Here is a 24,312-nt window from a genome sequence, read left to right as displayed (position 1 = left end):
ATCAACAGCGACTACCAAGTGCACTCACCTTCATCGCAGTGCACCCCCTGCCAGCCATCTACGCATGCGCACGAGTAACTGCCATTAGAATTGATGCAGGTTCCTTGATTTGCACATGGCTCCGTCAGACACTCGTTGACGTCTACGAACAAAGCAAAAAAAAAAAAAAAAAAAACATTTTCAAGGATTCTACAGTCACACCAAACTGCATTCAAGCAAAATTAATATATTGGTGGCAATCTAACAACAGGAAAACGGCAAGAAATATTCATGGCTGATCAAAGCGATTGGAAGTTACCAACCAGCAATTGCCAAAATCCAAATGATAACGAAACCAACGACGATTAAGTTCAAAATAGAATTGCTAGCAATCATGATTGACCTAACAAGGACAATAATGATGATGAGCGAGATAACGATGACGGTAATAATGGTACCAATAATGATCACCGGCACGAAAAAATGATAAAGCTCGAAGCGACAACAACGATCATGATAAGAATGAGAACACTGACAGCAACAAAGAGAATAACCACAGCAATACTCACCTTCATCGCAGTGCTGTGCTGTCCATCCTGTTTTGCAGGTGCATTTGTAACTGCCTGCCGTATTGGTACACGTCGCATCGTTTTCACAAGGATTCAGAAGACAATCGTCCACATCTGCAAGGAAACAAGCGCTTTCGCTTCAGTTCTCGCCTAACTTCAAGTCCTACCATGGAGGCCGGCGGCATCGAAGTCAAAATCATTTTACAGCGTCGTGCGCGCGTTGTTTCCCCTAACCCTATCTTAGTTAGTCTCGACAATCACAGACACATGAGCAGCGGTAAGGGGGAATCGTGATTGACCCATACGTGAGCGCGGGTTTTCCCACGCCAAGTAGGCATGCGTCCCCCGCGGGTAAAGCCCGGTTAAACTCGATTTGATCCCTTCCTGCTGCTGTGTTCGCGAGATCTATGATATATATATGCACGAATGTAAAGAATTTGCTAATGATTTTTGTATAAAGTGCTTGAAACCCAAGTTTGTACCTAGTTATAAGAGCATATTTTTTCCCCTTTTTTCGGCAACCATTTTCGGCTACCTTTTCTACTTCCACAAGGGCTTTCCTGGTAGACACATTTTGCGTAGGAAAAGTATTTTTTGTGTCCACTGTTCTGGGAGCAAACCCCAGAATAGTAGATGGAGGCGATTTGCCTCTCCTTTTTGTATGGGACGAGTCCCTTGTACTACGCAGGCCGCTCCCTCGCAAGGGCTGCGAAACGCCTCTCTTAGTAGCCAAAAACCTTCGACACCCTATATATACATGGAAGAGCAAAAGAGTATTTCGGCAACATTGCAAGAGATGGGTATACGTGCGAAAAATAGGGTGTTGGCACATTTGCTGTTGGACAACGCATACGATGGAAATCTACTACCAGACATATCCAAGTGCGACTATTTGCCCGGAAACGAAGGTACTACAAGCCTGCAGCCGCTATCCGGGCTACCACCGTTCGTAGACGATGTGTTTGTCTATGGATTTGTCGCAGAGAACGACATATGCAGAAATGCAAAAACGCTGGTCTCCAAAATATCCACTGCGACCCAGGAAGCCTTTGGTACGTTCCTACATGTCCAAATAGTACACAGCTGCAGGAAAGGAAAAATAGTAGATCGCGTCTCCCACATGGCAGCCAAGTGGTAGAGTTTGCACGGAAAACCTGCAGCGGTCTTCGTAGCCAAAGCAGACACCTCGGAATTGTCCATAGAAACCGTAGAGGAAAAGATACCCCAGTTTGCTACTTTGCTAGATTCCCACGGATATGGTATCTATTCCGTAGACTACACACAGGATTTCTCCGGAAGCGTGGATAGGAAATTTAAAGCTTTGGTACGCAGACTGCGACAGCTGGGCTACGAACACCAGGGAGAACTGGGTGGACGCAAAGGTACTCTTTTGGACAATACGCACCAAGTAGGCAGCCACGTTTGCACTTCGATGGAAGACGGAAAAAGGACCAAAATATACAACAAAATAGTATCCAACTTCGAAGCCGGAGAAGTGCAGAATCTAGTAGGCGCAAAGTTGGCAGAGTACGTGGATTGTCCGAACGACCACCTGCGTAGAACATTCCTGCATCCAGATGTGCAGAAAAGATGCAGTAGAGTGGAAATATCCATCTATGGCAGGGATTTCTCCAAAGAACACACGAATGCTATTGCGGAGACTATAGAACCTCTAGAAAACATATTCGTAGTACAACCGCCAAAGAACATGTGGTTGGCACTCGCGAAACACTTGGATAGATGTTTGTGTATTTGCTGCGAGGAGACAAAAGAAATCTTCCTAGCTTGGTACTGCCACGCAGAAACAGGTAGGATAGCCGGCATACGCGTACGAGGCAACGAAAGATGGGAACAGTGCGTACTTTGGACTATAGCAGAGTTTGGCCTACGCAAATGCCCCATATTTCGCATAGATGTGCAAGGATTGGACCCGGTGGAGATAGCACCACTGCGATGCTACACGAAAGACTCGCATACGGTGCTGGCGGAGTCTAACAAACCCACCAGAGTGCACAAAGATCCTCCTACTATCCCAGACTTTCTCCCAACTACGGAACATGTGGAGTGGGTTTGGCGCACGAAGAAGGCACAAAAGATAGGAGTGGAAAAGAGTCTCTTCGGAATACTAGAAGTGCCTACGGACCGCAGAATATCCTTCTTGTCCAAAAGAAAACGACAGCAAAAATTGGAAGACATACAGGACGACTTGGAAGGAGACGAGTGGGTAGGAGCCACAAAAAGATACCACGCAGAACTACTGGAGCAAAGAAACTCCGTGCTGCGACAGAAAGAAGAGGACAGGAAAAAGATAGAGAAAGAGTTGGAGAAATACAGGAAACTATTGGATAGAATTTCCAGGAGAACAGACAATTTGCGTAGATTGTTCTTCGAAGGCCCCGAGTCCTACTTGGAGGACGACAAAAGACCCAAAGTACACCGAATGCAAGAAATACCTGCAGGAGAGTACAAAATACTAGGATACGCAGTGCCCAAAAACGTAGATACCGTTTGGCCTGCGAGAGGACACCGCGTAGCATTGCGAAAAGGCAAAGAAACCTGCATTGCGTGGGCTATAGAAGCAATGCTGGATGCATTTGCGGCTGGGAAGTTCGAAGCAAGCGAAAACATGCGCGTAGCTATTCCCGGAGAAGAAATACTGCTGGAGTGGAAAAACAACGTGGCTACTGTATTCGTGCCGGAAGGACCCGGTTTGGATACGTACTACGAATTGGCTAGGAAAATAGACTACTCGATACCCAGAAATCCAGGAAAACTACTAGAAGTGCCGGCGCCGCCCAACAAAGAATGCGTGCAGGCTCTACACATGCAGGAGAGCGAGTACCAATGCTGGAGATACGCCAAAACCACCTACAGAAAAAAAGAAAGGACTATCCTGTTCCTATCGGAGAAATGCCCAGAGTGCGTTTTGGAGGGCTGCACGGTAGAACATGCTACTACTCCAGTCTGGGGGCATTTCCTGGACAAACAAGAAATAGACTGGACAGCGCAGCCGCCTTTGTACTGTAAAATAGGCAGAGAAAAGACTACCAAAGCAAAGAAGAAAGACCGACTGGTGCACGTGTCTACTCCATCTCCGGAATCCTAGACTTTAGTTTAAAAAGATATAACTAGCTAAAAACTAGTGTGAGCTGCGTCGGTGTTTCTAATGAAACAGTAATGATGAAAAGGTAAATTATACACCGTGAAAAGAAGAAAAAACTTACTGACGTTTCGGACGCTAGTCCTTCGTCGGAGTAAAAGAGAAAGAAGTGGTAGAAAGGAGTGTATATATGATAGAATAAGACAAAAGAAACCAATGAGAGCAAGGTAGGCAAGGAAATAAAAACAAACAATCAAAAGACAAAAGAAAAGGTTAGTTGAAAATAAAGCGTTCGTTAATCCCGTTGGGACTAAGAGTGCCCAATAGGTGAATAAGCCGCATTTCTTTGGTCTTGCGACAATCATTGTTGCCGTTAAGCAAAGAAAGACCGAAAACAATGAAGTCAGAAAGAGAATGGTTAGCTAGATTAAAATGGCGGGAAACTGGTTTGGTGGGATCGATCCCAGCTACGACGGCAGCTACGCCCACTAGCGCAAATAGCACATTGCCGGCTATTTGCCAGTCTATCTTTTTGTCCACTCCTACTTCGTCGGACAAGTCCTCTACCGCATTTTCCAACTCGGGATCTATTTCCACATCTTTTTGGTCCATTCTGGCTAGCAATTCCTCCTTTGCGTCCCGCAGTTCTTCTCTAGCTTTTTGGAGATCGTCCAGGACTATAGCAAAGGAATCCTGCACTTCTAGGAAATGTTTCTGCAAATCCGTAGTAGGTGGTTTTTCGGGGATTGCTACACCCAGACCATTCTCTCTCTCTATCCTGCGTATCTTTGGTATGCCTATGCCGTACTTTTTGGCTACCTTTTGCAGCCCTACTCCATTTCGTCTGTCTTCCAACAATCCTGCGATTTCTTCCTCGCATAGTATTTTGGGTGTTGCCATATATATCTACGGAATATGGTTCGGATATGGGCATTCCGTGGACAAGCACCGTGGATCCATAGGGTATTCCGTGGGTCCATAGGATATAGAGATGTATTTGTATATAGCTATGGGCATGGTCGCATACATACCGGGAAAACAAAGGACGACACAAATACGTTTGGAGATCTTGGAAGGTCTCTACAGAGCGCAAAAGACAATACAGGGAATTCGCATACCAGGCTACGTAGCCACTTTGGCGCAACTACCGCGACGTAGATAGAGGGTGTCGATCTGGTGGACACCCTTGCTACGAGGGGTCCTTGCAAAAAGGAGAGGCAAATCGCCTCCACCTACTTTTCTGGGGTTTGCTCCCAGAACAGTGGACACAAAAAATACTTTTCCTACGCAAAATGTGTCTACCAGGAAAGCCCGTGTGGGAGTAGAAAAGGTAGCCGAAAATGGTTGTCGAAAAAGGGGGGGAAAATATGCTCTTATAACTTCTTGATGTTTTCTATGGTTGCGCCGCTCCTGCGGGTAGCTTGCTCCTATTTCCTTATGGCTTCTTTTCTTTTCAATGTGAGTTTACCACCGCGGGAAGAATCTTCGAAGAACTCTCTTACGAGCTTAGCGACGCAGTTGCCGGGGTGTCGCATTGGTTTGAGCTTTTTGACGTCCGGTTCTTTAATCTTGTATGCGCCATTGATAACTACCGTAACAGGGTAAGCAACTTCGTAGAACAACATGTCGATGCCTACCAGCGCTCCTGGTCTGGTGTTCTTATTTAAGACGAAAAGCCCCTGCCTGCCTGACGCACGGATAGGGTTGCGACCCTTTTCTATTGTCCATTCGCCGTCGTAATACTTTATGAACGTTAGTTGTAAGCGGTAATCACCTTCAGGCATCAGGTCTATTATTTTTTCTGCTCTATCCTCATCCATAATTTCTTCTACGTTTCCTTCTGTGAATGTCGTGAAGGCGAAGTCGTCGTCCGGCCTTTCTAAGACTTGAGTCCGCAGTTTGCGTACAGTTTTGTCCCGAATGCTTATGATGGCGTCCATCTATATATAGGAAATATCTTAACCTTCGTTTGTGACACTATTTTAAGAAACGTTCGTGCATATATATATCATAGATCTCGCGAACACAGCAGCAGTAAGGGGGCAAATCGAGTTTAACCGGGCTTTACCCGCGGGGGACGCATGCCTACTTGGCGTGGGAAAAACCCGCGCTCACGTATGGGTCAATCACGATTCCCCCTGCTCACATGCAACAACTCCATGCAAAATGATCCAACCTTGTTCACAGTGTTTGCCCTGCCATCCGTCCACGCAACTACAGTTATAGCCTCCGGCAGAATTTGCACATGTTCCTTGGTTTTGGCATGGGTTTGCTTGACACTCATCCACGTCTGTTAAAACAAAAGCACAACCACAATCAATCAATCGCAAAACAGGGACAGCTCCGCACACCCAACTGCCGAAGCAAAGACCTACCTAAGTCGCAGTTCTTGCCGTACCATCCGGTGGTGCATGTGCAGTTGTAACCGCCAGCAAAGTTCAAACAAGTGCCTTGGTTTTGACAAGGGTTATTCTCACACTCGTTCACATCTGAAAGCAAACCCCCAAAAACAAGATTCAGTTGCAACAACAAATCCATGCATTTCTCGGCCCAACGCTGCGCACAACATCCTTACCTTCCTCACAGTGCTGTCCCTTCCATCCCACCGCGCAACTGCAAGCATAGCTGCCAGCAGAGTTCGTGCACGTTCCTTGGTTTTGGCATGGTTTCGCTTCGCACTCGTCCACATCCTCGTCGCAGTCGTGTGCCCGCCAGCCCGCCACGCAACTGCATTGGTAACTTCCCGCCGAGTTGGTGCATGTTCCTTGGTTCTGGCATGGATCGTCCAGGCACTCGTCTACATCTTGATGACAGTCCTGTCCCTGCCATCCTGCTGGGCATGCGCAAGTGTAGCTGCCAACGGCGTTAGTACACGTTCCGTTGTTTTGGCACGGCTCGATCAGACACTCGTTGACATCTTCATCGCAATGCTTTCCCTGCCATCCAGATGCGCATGCGCACGAGTAACTTCCCGCCGAATTGATGCATGCTGCTCGGTTCAGGCATGGCCTGTTTAGACATTCGTCCACATCCTCCTCGCACTTCCTGCCTTTCCAACCAACTATGCAAGCGCACGAGTATCTGCCTATAAGGTCGGTACACGTTCCGTTGTGTTGACACGGATTGGAAAGACACTCGTTGATTTCATTGTGACACCTGTGGCCTTGCCAGCCAACTGTGCATGCACAGGTAAAATTGCCCACGGTGTTGCTACATGTTCCTCCGTGAAGACACGGATTGTCAACACATTCATCTACGTCTTGCTCACAGTCATGCCCCTGCCATCCCACGGCGCACGTGCAGTTGTAGCCACCAGCAAAGTTTGAGCATGTTCCTTGGTTCCTACAGGGATCCTTAGAGCACTCGTCCACATCTGGAAACAAGTGATTGTCACATACCAACAGAAAACAATTATTGTTTTTAATACTTTAAGAAATATTTTTTGCTGAAAGGAACATATATAATATACAGCTACTTCATAAATAATAATAAAACATTTTTGGAGCGACGTAAAATGGCGATCTGTGATTGGCGATTGCATGACCGAAAGGCAAAGTAATCATACATCCAAATACGAATAATCGAGGTGTTTTAAATGGTTTCGTCAACTACAATTACTACTAAATACTCAAACAACATCTGTGTTACTGACAAAAATAGAATTAGGAAAACAAGTTATTCCAGGTATTCTTTTATCTCCTAATCACTTATCGACTATCGCTTATAAGCTATCGCTTTTCGCCCCTTGCACCTTTTTCAGAAAGCTGTATATATTTTCATATAAACAACCACTGAATATGAGCAATCGCGCGCCGTGATTGGCTACCCTAATTTACTAAAAACAAATTCAGAAGATATAACTAGCTAAAAACTAGTGTGAGCTGCGTCGGTTTTTCTAATGAAACAGTAATGATAAAAAGTTAAATTATACACCGTGAAAAGATGAAAAAACTTACTGACGTTTCGGACGCTAGTCCTTCGTCGGAGTAAAAGAGAAAGAGGTGGTAGAAAGGAGTGTTTATATGATAGAATAAGAGAAAAGAAACCAATAGGAACAAGGTAGGCAAGGAAACAAACAATCAAAAGACAAAAGAAAGGGTTAGTTGAAAACAAAGCGTTCATTAATCCCGTTGGGACTAAGAGTGCCCAATAGGTGAATAAGCCGCATTTCTTTGGTCTTGCGACAATCATTGTTGCCGTTAATCAAAGAAATACCGAAAACAATGAAGTCAGAAAGAGAATGGTTAGCTAGATTGAAATGGCGGGAAACTGGTTTGGTGGGATCGTTATTGCGAATATCATAAAGATGATTGCAAATGTGATCACCAAGACGGCGGCCAGTTTCTCCCACATATAAAAGATTACAGCGGGTACATTTGATACAATATACAACATTAGAAGTGGTACAAACAAAATGGTCAGTGATTTTAACAGTGGATTTAAGACAGACAACAGAAATGTGAGAGGCTATATGAGGACAAGTATAATAACGTTTTGCGAGAACAGCGAAAAGTACCAGGTTCTTTGTTAGAGGGAAGAACTCCCTTGACCAAGAAAGAACGAAGATTACGATCACGTTTTTAAGAAAAAAGAGGACGGTTGTTGAAAATAGCAGAAGTGCGAGTATCAGAGTCAAGCAGAGAAAAGTTGCGGTTAACAATGGGTTTAATGGAATTGTTAATAGGATGATACGTAAGAGTGAAAGGAATGCGATCATTAGAGGGACGAGTGTGAGGAATGAGAGCGGTGGTACGATCAATAGTAGCAACTTTGCGAATGGCGCGATCAATAACATGAGCAGGATAATTTTTGGTACGCAGCTCACACTAGTTTTTAGCTAGTTATATCTTCTGAATTTATCTTATTTTATTCTTTTTATCATTACTAAAAACAAAATCGTCGACTGATATGCACACATTTGTGAGAAAACTACAAAGACTCTACTTCAGAATACCACGAAAAAAAATCAAACCGCCCTTAGGAGAACTCGTGGATACCAGTTGCACTTTCCAGAGATTGCGCTCCCTGTGTCATTATACTTGTTGATATTCGAAGGTTTCAAAGTAGCTGGAAAATTTCGGCACTTTTCTTTCGAATATCAGAAAGATATTTCAGTGAGTGGTTGTTAATGTATCAAAGATTATTTCAGCAAAGTTTTAGCTCAAATGAAAGAGTTTTAATTTTGGAGCGATTTTCGTCCAAGTAGCACAAAATGTTAGAATGAATCAAATGACTTTCTGCAGGTATAGGTTATATATCTTTTAGGAGACGTAGCTAAATTCAAAGAGACAGTTTGAGCCGTTTATGAGAAATCGTGGAAAACGCAAAACTTTGAAGATTTTGCTAAATCTTTAATTGAAACGCTCTTGAAAAAAAAATTCTGAAGACCAGCAAGGAAATAGTTGACCAAACTTACACAGTTTAAAATCAAGAACAACAGCAACATTTTAGGGTATTTTTGAAGTAATTTTATTTGATAGTAATTTTTTTTAACCGAGTGCGCAAAAGCGATAAACAAAACTGAGAATATGAAATGTTCGAATAAGAAATTCTTTAATGCTTTGACATTTTTTTGTCATGAATTGGGGATTCTTAGAAGCTAACAGTTTTTTAGATCACATCTGAAACGCGCGCAATTTAATTTTTCCAATTTCTGATTTTTCCCTATTTTCTTGCGTCTAAAACTTTGATTTTAACAAAATATATATTAGTACTAACTTCAAACCAAGAGAAATAACTGGTATGAATTCGAAAATGATCCAACAAACAGAACATTTTCAACGCGACGGTTGAAAAAGTTCAGTTTGGTGATCACGAATCTGTATCAAAACACCTTAATCTATAAACTTTCTGAAAATACCAATTCACTTAAGCTTTGCCTTACTCATGCTGCTCGTGCAAGGTCCGGTGGAGGGGGGTCCTTTTGCCTTCTTTAGCTACTTACTTTTTGTTTACATATCTATTCTTATTTTAATAAAAGCATATATATGTATATAGTAATTATTTCTTAAATGGTATAGAATCCTTATTTAGATATTAGAGTGTACGCACTAAATCCGTGAACATTAATTAGTACTAATTAGTACTATTTCATACAGAATCCTTTGTTTTCTATTGTTTATTTATCACCATTCAGTACCAAAAGTTAGTATTTGTTTCACGGGTTTAGTGCGTGCCCTCTAGCTCCTTGATTTACATACTTAATATATAGCGTAATATAATTTTTAATGTATATATAACTTTTTGTACACGTTCGTATTTTGAACGAGCTTTATAAGCTCTTGGACGATACGTGATTAAATAAACTATTGACTGATTGATTGATTGATTGATTGATTGTTGGAAAAGAAAACAAGACGATGCGTATGCGAAAAACATGAATTATTTAAATGTTTTATTGAGTAGAAAGCGAGTGTTAAATGTGAGACAAGCTGTGACTCGAAGTTACGAAACAGCGCGATTTTCCAATTAATCAAAAACCTTATTCAATTTGAAGAACCATAATTAGCAAATTTTCCATAATTGGCATATAATGCAAAATAAAAATTTACTATCTCGGTAGCTGGACATTGTAAACGCTGTGCAATATCTTATTCAGCTTTTTGAAGAAAAACCCCAAACATTTCATTCAGTCTTACAAGAACTTGTCTTTCAACAACACAAATATAAGCACATTTTTGTACTTAGACTAGCTGGAAAACCTACTTAAATTTTTTAAATTACTTTTTATATTTCATTCAAAATATAATAAAGCAATGAGAGAAATAATAAAACTATTTAAAGAAAGTCTTTGATTAAACAGATGATTTGCAATTGTCGATCGCAGGCTAACGAAACTGCTTTTTCTAGAATTTAAAAATATACGATTGTTCGCTAGAAATACCTCAATTTTGTTATAATTAATTCGTCATCTGTCTATCTCTAAATACATATGTCGATTCCTGTTTTTTTTGGACTTAAATTTGTAGAAAAGAGAGGTTTTCCGTGAAGTTATGTCCATTGCTTAAAAATCAAACGGGAACACTTTGTTGGACATACATGGACGAAAACTGTTGTATTTTCGATTGATTTTCTTTACACAAAGTATCTGTCGTCTTACTATACTTCAAGCTCTCCCTCTTTCTCCATTTACACGTGCAAATATGCAAATTTATGTTTATTGACCCTTTTATATCATAACTTTTATAAATCTCGCGTTCAGATTGGTTGGGACCGCGTGTTTTGTGTCGGCACACAACAGGAGCGCTCCATTTTAGTTGCGTCATTCATATCCAAAATAACAATTTTCAATTTGTATTGTATGAAGAAATTAAAACAAAAATGGTTCCTGTACTGTGTGAAGTTATAAAGCTCTTCAATATAAACAGATCTAAAGTTGGCGCCCATTCGATGGGTTAAACATCTTTTTAAAAATCTTGCTCCTTAAGCAAAAATTCCAATTTTAAAATAAAATTCACCTCTCTCAGAAATCAAAATCTCACAAAAGACAAAAACAAAAAACAAAAAAAACTAAAAAAACGCAGATTCAAAAAAATTAAAACCAAGTCCAAGTTCATTCTACAACAATAGCCACACTACCCGTTCACAATGTATCACTATATCAACCAAATATTTACACCGATACCACATATATCTCACCTTGATCACAATGTTGTGCGTGCCAACCAGGTGCACACGTGCAGCTATAACTCCCAGCAGTATTTGTGCAAGTTCCACCATTTTTACATGGATTTGTCGCACATTCATTGATATCTGGAAGGCAATCGTTTATGTAGACTTTCAACAATGGAACAATCTTTTAACTCTTTTCAAATTCAAATTACACAATCAAATTCACCTGTCTTCGTCAAAAATCACAACCAAACCACAACCAAAAAACATACAGAACAAGAAAGCATGAAAACGGATACAAGTTAACTCACCTTGATCACAGTGCTGTGCTTGCCAACCGGGAGCACAGGTGCAAGTGTAGCTTCCTGCAGTGTTTGTGCATGTTCCACCATTCTGACATGGACTTGTATCACATTCGTTGATATCTGTGACCAAACCGTATGTATACACTTTGAGTAACTCAACACTTTTCTTACAACGAAGGCCAAGTCCCTTCTACAACAATAGCCACACTAGGCGTTCACAAAATATCAAGATATCAAGATATCAACCAAATATTTACACCGATACCACATATATCTCACCTTGATCACAATGTTGTGCGTGCCAACCAGGTGCACACGTGCAGCTATAACTCCCAGCAGTATTTGTGCAAGTTCCACCATTTTTACATGGATTTGTCGCACATTCATTGATATCTGGAAGGCAATCGTTTATGTAGACTTTCAACAATGGAACAATCTTTTAACTCTTTTCAAATTCAAATTACACAATCAAATTCACCTGTCTTCGTCAAAAATCACAACCAAACCACAACCAAAAAACATACAGAACAAGAAAGCATGAAAACGGATACAAGTTAACTCACCTTGATCACAGTGCTGTGCTTGCCAACCGGGAGCACAGGTGCAAGTGTAGCTTCCTGCAGTGTTTGTGCATGTTCCACCATTCTGACATGGACTTGTATCACATTCGTTGATATCTGCAGCGAAACCGTATGTATACACTTTGAGCAACTCAACACTTTTTTTACAACGAAGTCCAAGTCCCTAACACAACGATAACCACAGTAGCCGCCCACAAAACATCAAGATATCAACAAAATATTGATACCGCTAACACATATATCTCACCTTGATCACAATGTTGGTCTTGCCAACCAGGAGCACATGTGCAGCTATAACTCCCAGCAGTATTTGTGCACGTTCCACCATTTTTACATGGATTTGTCGCACATTCATTGATATCTGGAGCGAAACCGTGCGGATACACTTTTCAAAACGAAATTCTTTTCTTTAAAACGCATTCGAAGTCTGTTCTACGACAATAACTACACCAGCACGACAACCCTAAAATCCACGACAACCTCAAAAAAACCCAGAGATCAAGACAACACCAAGACCTATACCACATATATCTCACCTTGATCACAATGTTGTGCTTGCCAACCAGGAGCACATGTGCAGCTATAACTCCCAGCAGTATTTGTGCACGTTCCACCATTTTTACATGGATTTGTCGCACATTCATTGATATCTGGAAGGCAATCGTTCATGTAGACTTTTAACAATGGACCAATCTTTTAACTCTTTTCAAATTCAAATTTCACAATCAAATTCACTTGTCTTCGTCAAAAATCACAACCAAACCACAACCAAAAAACATACAGAACAAGAAAGCATGAAAACGGATACAAGTTAACTCACCTTGATCACAGTGCTGTGCTTGCCAACCGGGAGCACAGGTGCAAGTGTAGCTTCCTGCAGTGTTTGTGCATGTTCCACCATTCTGACATGGACTTGTATCACATTCGTTGATATCTGTGACCAAACCGTATGTATACACTTTGAGTAACTCAACACTTTTCTTACAACGAAGGCCAAGTCCCTTCTACAACAATAGCCACACTAGGCGTTCACAAAATATCAAGATATCAAGATATCAACCAAATATTTACACCGATACCACATATATCTCACCTTGATCACAATGTTGTGCGTGCCAACCAGGTGCACACGTGCAGCTATAACTCCCAGCAGTATTTGTGCAAGTTCCACCATTTTTACATGGATTTGTCGCACATTCATTGATATCTGGAAGGCATTCGTTTATGTAGACTTTCAACAATGGACCAATCTTTTAACTCTTTTCAAATTCAAATTACACAATCAAATTCACCTGTCTTCGTCAAAAATCACAACCAAACCACAACCAAAAAACATACAGAACAAGAAAGCATGAAAACGGATACAAGTTAACTCACCTTGATCACAGTGCTGTGCTTGCCAACCGGGAGCACAGGTGCAAGTGTAGCTTCCTGCAGTGTTTGTGCATGTTCCACCATTCTGACATGGACTTGTATCACATTCGTTGATATCTGTGACCAAACCGTATGTATACACTTTGAGTAACTCAACACTTTTCTTACAACGAAGGCCAAGTCCCTTCTACAACAATAGCCACACTAGGCGTTCACAAAATATCAAGATATCAAGATATCAACCAAATATTTACACCGATACCACATATATCTCACCTTGATCACAATGTTGTGCGTGCCAACCAGGTGCACACGTGCAGCTATAACTCCCAGCAGTATTTGTGCAAGTTCCACCATTTTTACATGGATTTGTCGCACATTCATTGATATCTGGAAGGCAATCGTTTATGTAGACTTTCAACAATGGAACAATCTTTTAACTCTTTTCAAATTCAAATTACACAATCAAATTCACCTGTCTTCGTCAAAAATCACAACCAAACCACAACCAAAAAACATACAGAACAAGAAAGCATGAAAACGGATACAAGTTAACTCACCTTGATCACAGTGCTGTGCTTGCCAACCGGGAGCACAGGTGCAAGTGTAGCTTCCTGCAGTGTTTGTGCATGTTCCACCATTCTGACATGGACTTGTATCACATTCGTTGATATCTGTGACCAAACCGTATGTATACACTTTGAGTAACTCAACACTTTTCTTACAACGAAGGCCAAGTCCCTTCTACAACAATAGCCACACTAGGCGTTCACAAAATATCAAGATATCAAGATATCAACCAAATATTTACACCGATACCACATATATCTCACCTTGATCACAATGTTGTGCGTGCCAACCAGGTGCACACGTGCAGCTATAACTCCCAGCAGTATTTGTGCAAGTTCCACCATTTTTACATGGATTTGTCGCACATTCATTGATATCTGGAAGGCAATCGTTTATGTAGACTTTCAACAATGGAACAATCTTTTAACTCTTTTCAAATTCAAATTACACAATCAAATTCACCTGTCTTCGTCAAAAATCACAACCAAACCACAACCAAAAAACATACAGAACAAGAAAGCATGAAAACGGATACAAGTTAACTCACCTTGATCACAGTGCTGTGCTTGCCAACCGGGAGCACAGGTGCAAGTGTAGCTTCCTGCAGTGTTTGTGCATGTTCCACCATTCTGACATGGACTTGTATCACATTCGTTGATATCTGTGACCAAACCGTATGTATACACTTTGAGTAACTCAACACTTTTCTTACAACGAAGGCCAAGTCCCTTCTACAACAATAGCCACACTAGGCGTTCACAAAATATCAAGATATCAAGATATCAACCAAATATTTACACCGATACCACATATATCTCACCTTGATCACAATGTTGTGCGTGCCAACCAGGTGCACACGTGCAGCTATAACTCCCAGCAGTATTTGTGCAAGTTCCACCATTTTTACATGGATTTGTCGCACATTCATTGATATCTGGAAGGCAATCGTTTATGTAGACTTTCAACAATGGAACAATCTTTTAACTCTTTTCAAATTCAAATTACACAATCAAATTCACCTGTCTTCGTCAAAAATCACAACCAAACCACAACCAAAAAACATACAGAACAAGAAAGCATGAAAACGGATACAAGTTAACTCACCTTGATCACAGTGCTGTGCTTGCCAACCGGGAGCACAGGTGCAAGTGTAGCTTCCTGCAGTGTTTGTGCATGTTCCACCATTCTGACATGGACTTGTATCACATTCGTTGATATCTGCAGCGAAACCGTATGTATACACTTTGAGCAACTCAACACTTTTTTTTACAACGAAGTCCAAGTCCCTAACACAACGATAACCACAGTAGCCGCCCACAAAACATCAAGATATCAACAAAATATTGATACCGCTAACACATATATCTCACCTTGATCACAATGTTGGTCTTGCCAACCAGGAGCACATGTGCAGCTATAACTCCCAGCAGTATTTGTGCACGTTCCACCATTTTTACATGGATTTGTCGCACATTCATTGATATCTGGAGCGAAACCGTGCGGATACACTTTTCAAAACGAAATTCTTTTCTTTAAAACGCATTCGAAGTCTGTTCTACGACAATAACTACACCAGCACGACAACCCTAAAATCCACGACAACCTCAAAAAAACCCAGAGATCAAGACAACACCAAGACCTATACCACATATATCTCACCTTGATCACAATGTTGTGCTTGCCAACCAGGAGCACATGTGCAGCTATAACTCCCAGCAGTATTTGTGCACGTTCCACCATTTTTACATGGATTTGTCGCACATTCATTGATATCTGGAAGGCAATCGTTCATGTAGACTTTTAACAATGGACCAATCTTTTAACTCTTTTCAAATTCAAATTTCACAATCAAATTCACTTGTCTTCGTCAAAAATCACAACCAAACCACAACCAAAAAACATACAGAACAAGAAAGCATGAAAACGGATACAAGTTAACTCACCTTGATCACAGTGCTGTGCTTGCCAACCGGGAGCACAGGTGCAAGTGTAGCTTCCTGCAGTGTTTGTGCATGTTCCACCATTCTGACATGGACTTGTATCACATTCGTTGATATCTGTGACCAAACCGTATGTATACACTTTGAGTAACTCAACACTTTTCTTACAACGAAGGCCAAGTCCCTTCTACAACAATAGCCACACTAGGCGTTCACAAAATATCAAGATATCAAGATATCAACCAAATATTTACACCGATACCACATATATCTCACCTTGATCACAATGTTGTGCGTGCCAACCAGGTGCACACGTGCAGCTATAACTCCCAGCAGTATTTGTGCAAGTTCCACCATTTTTACATGGATTTGTCGCACATTCATTGATATCTGGAAGGCAATCGTTTATGTAGACTTTCAACAATGGAACAATCTTTTAACTCTTTTCAAATTCAAATTACACAATCAAATTCACCTGTCTTCGTCAAAAATCACAACCAAACCACAACCAAAAAACATACAGAACAAGAAAGCATGAAAACGGATACAAGTTAACTCACCTTGATCACAGTGCTGTGCTTGCCAACCGGGAGCACAGGTGCAAGTGTAGCTTCCTGCAGTGTTTGTGCATGTTCCACCATTCTGACATGGACTTGTATCACATTCGTTGATATCTGCAGCGAAACCGTATGTATACACTTTGAGCAACTCAACACTTTTTTTACAACGAAGTCCAAGTCCCTAACACAACGATAACCACAGTAGCCGCCCACAAAACATCAAGATATCAACAAAATATTGATACCGCTAACACATATATCTCACCTTGATCACAATGTTGGTCTTGCCAACCAGGAGCACATGTGCAGCTATAACTCCCAGCAGTATTTGTGCACGTTCCACCATTTTTACATGGATTTGTCGCACATTCATTGATATCTGGAGCGAAACCGTGCGGATACACTTTTCAAAACGAAATTCTTTTCTTTAAAACGCATTCGAAGTCTGTTCTACGACAATAACTACACCAGCACGACAACCCTAAAATCCACGACAACCTCAAAAAAACCCAGAGATCAAGACAACACCAAGACCTATACCACATATATCTCACCTTGATCACAATGTTGTGCTTGCCAACCAGGAGCACATGTGCAGCTATAACTCCCAGCAGTATTTGTGCACGTTCCACCATTTTTACATGGATTTGTCGCACATTCATTGATATCTGGAAGGCAATCGTTCATGTAGACTTTTAACAATGGAACAATCTTTTAACTCTTTTCAAATTCAAATTTCACAATCAAATTCACTTGTCTTCGTCAAAAATCACAACCAAACCACAACCAAAAAACATACAGAACAAGAAAGCATGAAAACGGATACAAGTTAACTCACCTTGATCACAGTGCTGTGCTTGCCAACCGGGAGCACAGGTGCAAGTGTAGCTTCCTGCAGTGTTTGTGCATGTTCCACCATTCTGACATGGACTTGTATCACATTCGTTGATATCTGTGACCAAACCGTATGTATACACTTTGAGTAACTCAACACTTTTCTTACAACGAAGGCCAAGTCCCTTCTACAACAATAGCCACACTAGGCGTTCACAAAATATCAAGATATCAAGATATCAACCAAATATTTACACCGATACCACATATATCTCACCTTGATCACAATGTTGTGCGTGCCAACCAGGTGCACACGTGCAGCTATAACTCCCAGCAGTATTTGTGCAAGTTCCACCATTTTTACATGGATTTGTCGCACATTCATTGATATCTGGAAGGCATTCGTTTATGTAGACTTTCAACAATGGACCAATCTTTTAACTCTTTTCAAATTCAAATTACACAATCAAATTCACCTGTCTTCGTCAAAAATCACAACCAAACCACAACCAAAAAACATACAGAACAAGAAAGCATGAAAACGGATACAAGTTAACTCACCTTGATCACAGTGCTGTGCTTGCCAACCGGGAGCACAGGTGCAAGTGTAGCTTCCTGCAGTGTTTGTGCATGTTCCACCATTCTGACATGGACTTGTATCACATTCGTTGATATCTGTGACCAAACCGTATGTATACACTTTGAGTAACTCAACACTTTTCTTACAACGAAGGCCAAGTCCCTTCTACAACAATAGCCACACTAGGCGTTCACAAAATATCAAGATATCAAGATATCAACCAAATATTTACACCGATACCACATATATCTCACCTTGATCACAATGTTGTGCGTGCCAACCAGGTGCACACGTGCAGCTATAACTCCCAGCAGTATTTGTGCAAGTTCCACCATTTTTACATGGATTTGTCGCACATTCATTGATATCTGGAAGGCAATCGTTTATGTAGACTTTCAACAATGGAACAATCTTTTAACTCTTTTCAAATTCAAATTACACAATCAAATTCACCTGTCTTCGTCAAAAATCACAACCAAACCACAACCAAAAAACATACAGAACAAGAAAGCATGAAAACGGATACAAGTTAACTCACCTTGATCACAGTGCTGTGCTTGCCAACCGGGAGCACAGGTGCAAGTGTAGCTTCCTGCAGTGTTTGTGCATGTTCCACCATTCTGACATGGACTTGTATCACATTCGTTGATATCTGTGACCAAACCGTATGTATACACTTTGAGTAACTCAACACTTTTCTTACAACGAAGGCCAAGTCCCTTCTACAACAATAGCCACACTAGGCGTTCACAAAATATCAAGATATCAAGATATCAACCAAATATTTACACCGATACCACATATATCTCACCTTGATCACAATGTTGTGCGTGCCAACCAGGTGCACACGTGCAGCTATAACTCCCAGCAGTATTTGTGCAAGTTCCACCATTTTTACATGGATTTGTCGCACATTCATTGATATCTGGAAGGCAATCGTTTATGTAGACTTTCAACAATGGAACAATCTTTTAACTCTTTTCAAATTCAAATTACACAATCAAATTCACCTGTCTTCGTCAAAAATCACAACCAAACCACAACCAAAAAACATACAGAACAAGAAAGCATGAAAACGGATACAAGTTAACTCACCTTGATCACAGTGCTGTGCTTGCCAACCGGGAGCACAGGTGCAAGTGTAGCTTCCTGCAGTGTTTGTGCATGTTCCACCATTCTGACATGGACTTGTATCACATTCGTTGATATCTGTGACCAAACCGTATGTATACACTTTGAGTAACTCAACACTTTTCTTACAACGAAGGCCAAGTCCCTTCTACAACAATAGCCACACTAGGCGTTCACAAAATATCAAGATATCAAGATATCAACCAAATATTTACACCGATACCACATATATCTCACCTTGATCACAATGTTGTGCGTGCCAACCAGGTGCACACGTGCAGCTATAACTCCCAGCAGTATTTGTGCAAGTTCCACCATTTTTACATGGATTTGTCGCACATTCATTGATATCTGGAAGGCAATCGTTTATGTAGACTTTCAACAATGGAACAATCTTTTAACTCTTTTCAAATTCAAATTACACAATCAAATTCACCTGTCTTCGTCAAAAATCACAACCAAACCACAACCAAAAAACATACAGAACAAGAAAGCATGAAAACGGATACAAGTTAACTCACCTTGATCACAGTGCTGTGCTTGCCAACCGGGAGCACAGGTGCAAGTGTAGCTTCCTGCAGTGTTTGTGCATGTTCCACCATTCTGACATGGACTTGTATCACATTCGTTGATATCTGCAGCGAAACCGTATGTATACACTTTGAGCAACTCAACACTTTTTTTACAACGAAGTCCAAGTCCCTAACACAACGATAACCACAGTAGCCGCCCACAAAACATCAAGATATCAACAAAATATTGATACCGCTAACACATATATCTCACCTTGATCACAATGTTGGTCTTGCCAACCAGGAGCACATGTGCAGCTATAACTCCCAGCAGTATTTGTGCACGTTCCACCATTTTTACATGGATTTGTCGCACATTCATTGATATCTGGAGCGAAACCGTGCGGATACACTTTTCAAAACGAAATTCTTTTCTTTAAAACGCATTCGAAGTCTGTTCTACGACAATAACTACACCAGCACGACAACCCTAAAATCCACGACAACCTCAAAAAAACCCAGAGATCAAGACAACACCAAGACCTATACCACATATATCTCACCTTGATCACAATGTTGTGCGTGCCAACCAGGAGCACATGTGCAGCTATAACTCCCAGCAGTATTTGTGCACGTTCCACCATTTTTACATGGATTTGTCGCACATTCATTGATATCTGGAAGGCAATCGTTCATGTAGACTTTTAACAATGGACCAATCTTTTAACTCTTTTCAAATTCAAATTTCACAATCAAATTCACCTGTCTTCGTCAAAAATCACAACCAAACCACAACCAAAAAACATACAGAACAAGAAAGCATGAAAACGGATACAAGTTAACTCACCTTGATCACAGTGCTGTGCTTGCCAACCGGGAGCACAGGTGCAAGTGTAGCTTCCTGCAGTGTTTGTGCATGTTCCACCATTCTGACATGGACTTGTATCACATTCGTTGATATCTGTGACCAAACCGTATGTATACACTTTGAGTAACTCAACACTTTTCTTACAACGAAGGCCAAGTCCCTTCTCAACAATAGCCACACTAGGCGTTCACAAAATATCAAGATATCAAGATATCAACCAAATATTTACACCGATACCACATATATCTCACCTTGATCACAATGTTGTGCGTGCCAACCAGGTGCACACGTGCAGCTATAACTCCCAGCAGTATTTGTGCAAGTTCCACCATTTTTACATGGATTTGTCGCACATTCATTGATATCTGGAAGGCAATCGTTTATGTAGACTTTCAACAATGGAACAATCTTTTAACTCTTTTCAAATTCAAATTACACAATCAAATTCACCTGTCTTCGTCAAAAATCACAACCAAACCACAACCAAAAAACATACAGAACAAGAAAGCATGAAAACGGATACAAGTTAACTCACCTTGATCACAGTGCTGTGCTTGCCAACCGGGAGCACAGGTGCAAGTGTAGCTTCCTGCAGTGTTTGTGCATGTTCCACCATTCTGACATGGACTTGTATCACATTCGTTGATATCTGCAGCGAAACCGTATGTATACACTTTGAGCAACTCAACACTTTTTTTACAACGAAGTCCAAGTCCCTAACACAACGATAACCACAGTAGCCGCCCACAAAACATCAAGATATCAACAAAATATTGATACCGCTAACACATATATCTCACCTTGATCACAATGTTGGTCTTGCCAACCAGGAGCACATGTGCAGCTATAACTCCCAGCAGTATTTGTGCACGTTCCACCATTTTTACATGGATTTGTCGCACATTCATTGATATCTGGAGCGAAACCGTGCGGATACACTTTTCAAAACGAAATTCTTTTCTTTAAAACGCATTCGAAGTCTGTTCTACGACAATAACTACACCAGCACGACAACCCTAAAATCCACGACAACCTCAAAAAAACCCAGAGATCAAGACAACACCAAGACCTATACCACATATATCTCACCTTGATCACAATGTTGTGCGTGCCAACCAGGAGCACATGTGCAGCTATAACTCCCAGCAGTATTTGTGCACGTTCCATCATTTTTACATGGATTTGTCGCACATTCATTGATATCTGGAAGGCAATCGTTCATGTAGACTTTTAACAATGGACCAATCTTTTAACTCTTTTCAAATTCAAATTTCACAATCAAATTCACTTGTCTTCGTCAAAAATCACAACCAAACCACAACCAAAAAACATACAGAACAAGAAAGCATGAAAACGGATACAAGTTAACTCACCTTGATCACAGTGCTGTGCTTGCCAACCGGGAGCACAGGTGCAAGTGTAGCTTCCTGCAGTGTTTGTGCATGTTCCACCATTCTGACATGGACTTGTATCACATTCATTGATGTCTGCAGCGAAATGGTGTAGATACACTTTTTTCAAAATTTATCTCTATAAGTTTTCTAAGTATTTTTTATCGGTGGTGTATAGCGGTAAGAGCACTTGCCCCTCACCGATGGGACCCAGGTTCGAGTCCTGACAAGCTCATTATTTTATGTGAGTTGAGTTTCGTTGGCTCTCTTCTGTGCTTAGAAGGTTTTCCTTGTTTCTCCTGTTTTCCTCCCACCACAAAAATCAACTAAATTCAACTAAATTCCTATTAGAATCCAGTGGAAGAAAAGCCACTTTGTGGACTCATAGTAAGTAGAGGGGAATGATTCCCCCGTATTAACTATGGTGGAATCCACTATTGATCCAATGATTATTAATTTTCATCATTATTAATTTTATTTATTATGAGCATCGTGTACAGCAAAAAGTGATAAATGTATTGTTGGCTAAAAGTCAGATAGGGGATTATGGTTAACAATGATGTCCCTCCCCCCTCCACCCCCTCTATCCCCCACCTTGATTTAGGGCCTTTTTTTTATTGCAAAGTTCGACTTTATAGAGCAAACCTTGTATATTTTTTGAGAACGTTTTTTTTTTTCAACTGGATCAATTGATTAGTAATTAAATGACATCCAGCTTTCATTTTGGACACTTTGTCGTGCCATGTGATATGAAATATTGCCATGGCAACTGCAAAAGAAGAACTATACTTATCAAGTTGAGATAGGCCATTTGTGTCAATATATGCTCCAAAAGTGAAGAGAGCATCTCGATTTTGGTAAGTAGCTTTTTCTATGTGACAGAGAAGAAATGGCATAAAATATGAAATGTAATATTTTGGAAGAATTTGTGTTGAGCAATGTGCTGGACAGCATTGCCATCATGCTTGCCATCTAGCACATTTTTGCACATAAATAAATGCTAACAAAATGTTCAAGTTTATCTTTACAGCATTTCTCTTGTGTGAAATATTTTGAGCTAAAACTTCACCTACTTATGCTTATATCGAGTTGCTAATTTTGTTCATTTTGGCACTGGTGCTAGGGAGTTGTCGTCACATGACCTGTTACTACAAATGGCCAAAACAACAAGTTAAGATATCCAAAGGCACATAGCAAAACCAGTCATAAAATCTTTTGACACTATTTGAATAATTTCAAACCCAGACTTAATTCAAGATTCTCTCTTAGGCCCAAATTTCCAAAACTTAGTCAATAATAGAAAAAGTGGGAAATATCACTTATATACATTTCACTTTTTTTTTCAAATAACTGTTATCAATAATAATAATATAATATAAAGAGGCTTGTAAAGCGCCTATACAAGCCGGTTCTAGGCGCTGTAAAAAATAATAAATAAATACGATACAAACATAGATTACAAATCATAAGCAAGTCTAAATAAATAAGTCTTAAGTTCAGTTTGAAAAGATTCAAGAGAGGTATTGTTCCTCATAGGATTAGGCAGAGAGTTCCACAACACAGGAGCGGCAACGGTGAATGAACGATAACCATAACACTTTAGATTATACGGTTTTACAGACAGCAATACTTGAGAGGACGAACAGAGATTACGAGCAGGACCATATCTATTTATTAATTCTTGAATGTACATAGGAGCAGAGCCATATAGAGCTTTGAAGGTTAGTAGGAGAATTTTAAACTTTATTCGATATTCAATAGGAAGCCAGTGCAGGTTGATGAGAATAGGAGTAATGTGATCGCGTTTCTTGGTTAGAGTTACAAGGCGGGCAGATGCATTTTGTACAGATTGAAAACGGTTAATGAGGTATTTCGGAAGGCCAAATAAAATAGAGTTATAATTGTCAAGTTTTGAAGTTATGAAAGCATGAACAAGAATTTCAGTGGACTTTACGGAGAGATATTTACGAAGTTTAGCAATGCTACGAAGATGAAAGAAGGCAGTTTTGCAGGTGTTCTTTATATGAGGTACCATGGTGAGAGCAGAATCAAATGTGACACCAATATTTCTAGCTTGAGTAGAGGGGACAATTTCATCAGGACCAAAAAGAAGATTTTGACTACAGTGTTGAGGATTGTTCAAGGAAGAGAAGATGAGAAATTCTGTTTTTCTCTTGTTTAATTTCAACTTATTGAGGGTCATCCAAGAATCAATTTCAGATAAACAATCATTGATGTGCTTCATAGTTTCTTTAAAAGACAGGTCATCATTACAGGAGAAAGGGATGTAAATTTGTGAATCATCAGCATACAGGTGGAAAGACATCTTGTGCTTTCGAAGGATATCAGCAACCGGAGACGTATACAGAATATAAAGAAGAGGACCAAGCACAGAGCCTTGAGGAAC

General features: G+C 40.6%; 1 protein-coding gene across 1 annotated transcript; it reads right to left on the bottom strand.

Annotated features, from left to right (window-relative positions):
* Window positions 1-11: 11 nt before the first annotated feature.
* LOC148909404 (uncharacterized) lies at window positions 12-22,716 on the bottom strand. The gene is made up of 44 exons (XM_089034121.1): window positions 22,695-22,716; window positions 21,888-22,001; window positions 21,315-21,428; window positions 21,050-21,163; window positions 20,766-20,879; window positions 20,494-20,607; window positions 20,210-20,323; window positions 19,921-20,034; window positions 19,656-19,769; window positions 19,372-19,485; window positions 19,099-19,212; window positions 18,815-18,928; window positions 18,542-18,655; window positions 18,258-18,371; window positions 17,985-18,098; window positions 17,701-17,814; window positions 17,428-17,541; window positions 17,144-17,257; window positions 16,855-16,968; window positions 16,590-16,703; window positions 16,306-16,419; window positions 16,033-16,146; window positions 15,749-15,862; window positions 15,460-15,573; window positions 15,194-15,307; window positions 14,910-15,023; window positions 14,637-14,750; window positions 14,353-14,466; window positions 14,080-14,193; window positions 13,796-13,909; window positions 13,523-13,636; window positions 13,239-13,352; window positions 12,966-13,079; window positions 12,682-12,795; window positions 12,393-12,506; window positions 12,128-12,241; window positions 11,844-11,957; window positions 11,571-11,684; window positions 11,287-11,400; window positions 6,224-7,021; window positions 6,024-6,137; window positions 5,825-5,938; window positions 549-662; window positions 12-142 (listed from the first exon to the last, which is right to left on the bottom strand). The coding sequence occupies exons 1-44, from the start codon at window positions 22,714-22,716 to the stop codon at window positions 12-14; spliced, it is 5,625 nt and encodes a 1,874-aa protein (XP_088890247.1).
* Between the last annotated feature and the right edge of the window lie 1,596 nt (window positions 22,717-24,312).

This window comes from Actinia tenebrosa, unplaced genomic scaffold, assembly GCF_029948245.1.
Source record: "Actinia tenebrosa isolate PJP-AT-01 unplaced genomic scaffold, QUT_ActTen_1.0 PGA_scaffold2__45_contigs__length_23673736, whole genome shotgun sequence".
NCBI lineage: Eukaryota > Metazoa > Cnidaria > Anthozoa > Actiniaria > Actiniidae > Actinia > Actinia tenebrosa.
Note: the sequence above shows the minus strand (reverse complement) of the source record. Positions and strands in the feature narration are given on the sequence as shown.

Coding starts and splice junctions, on each gene's coding strand:
- LOC148909404 (XM_089034121.1), bottom strand. CDS start 22,716: ATGGCCTATCTCAACTTGATAA. Junction 11,401..11,570: donor AGCACAGCACTGTGATCAAG/GTGAGTTAACTT, acceptor ATTGCCTTCCAG/ATATCAATGAATGTGCGACA. Junction 6,138..6,223: donor GGGACAGCACTGTGAGGAAG/GTAAGGATGTTG, acceptor GTTTGCTTTCAG/ATGTGAACGAGTGTGAGAAT.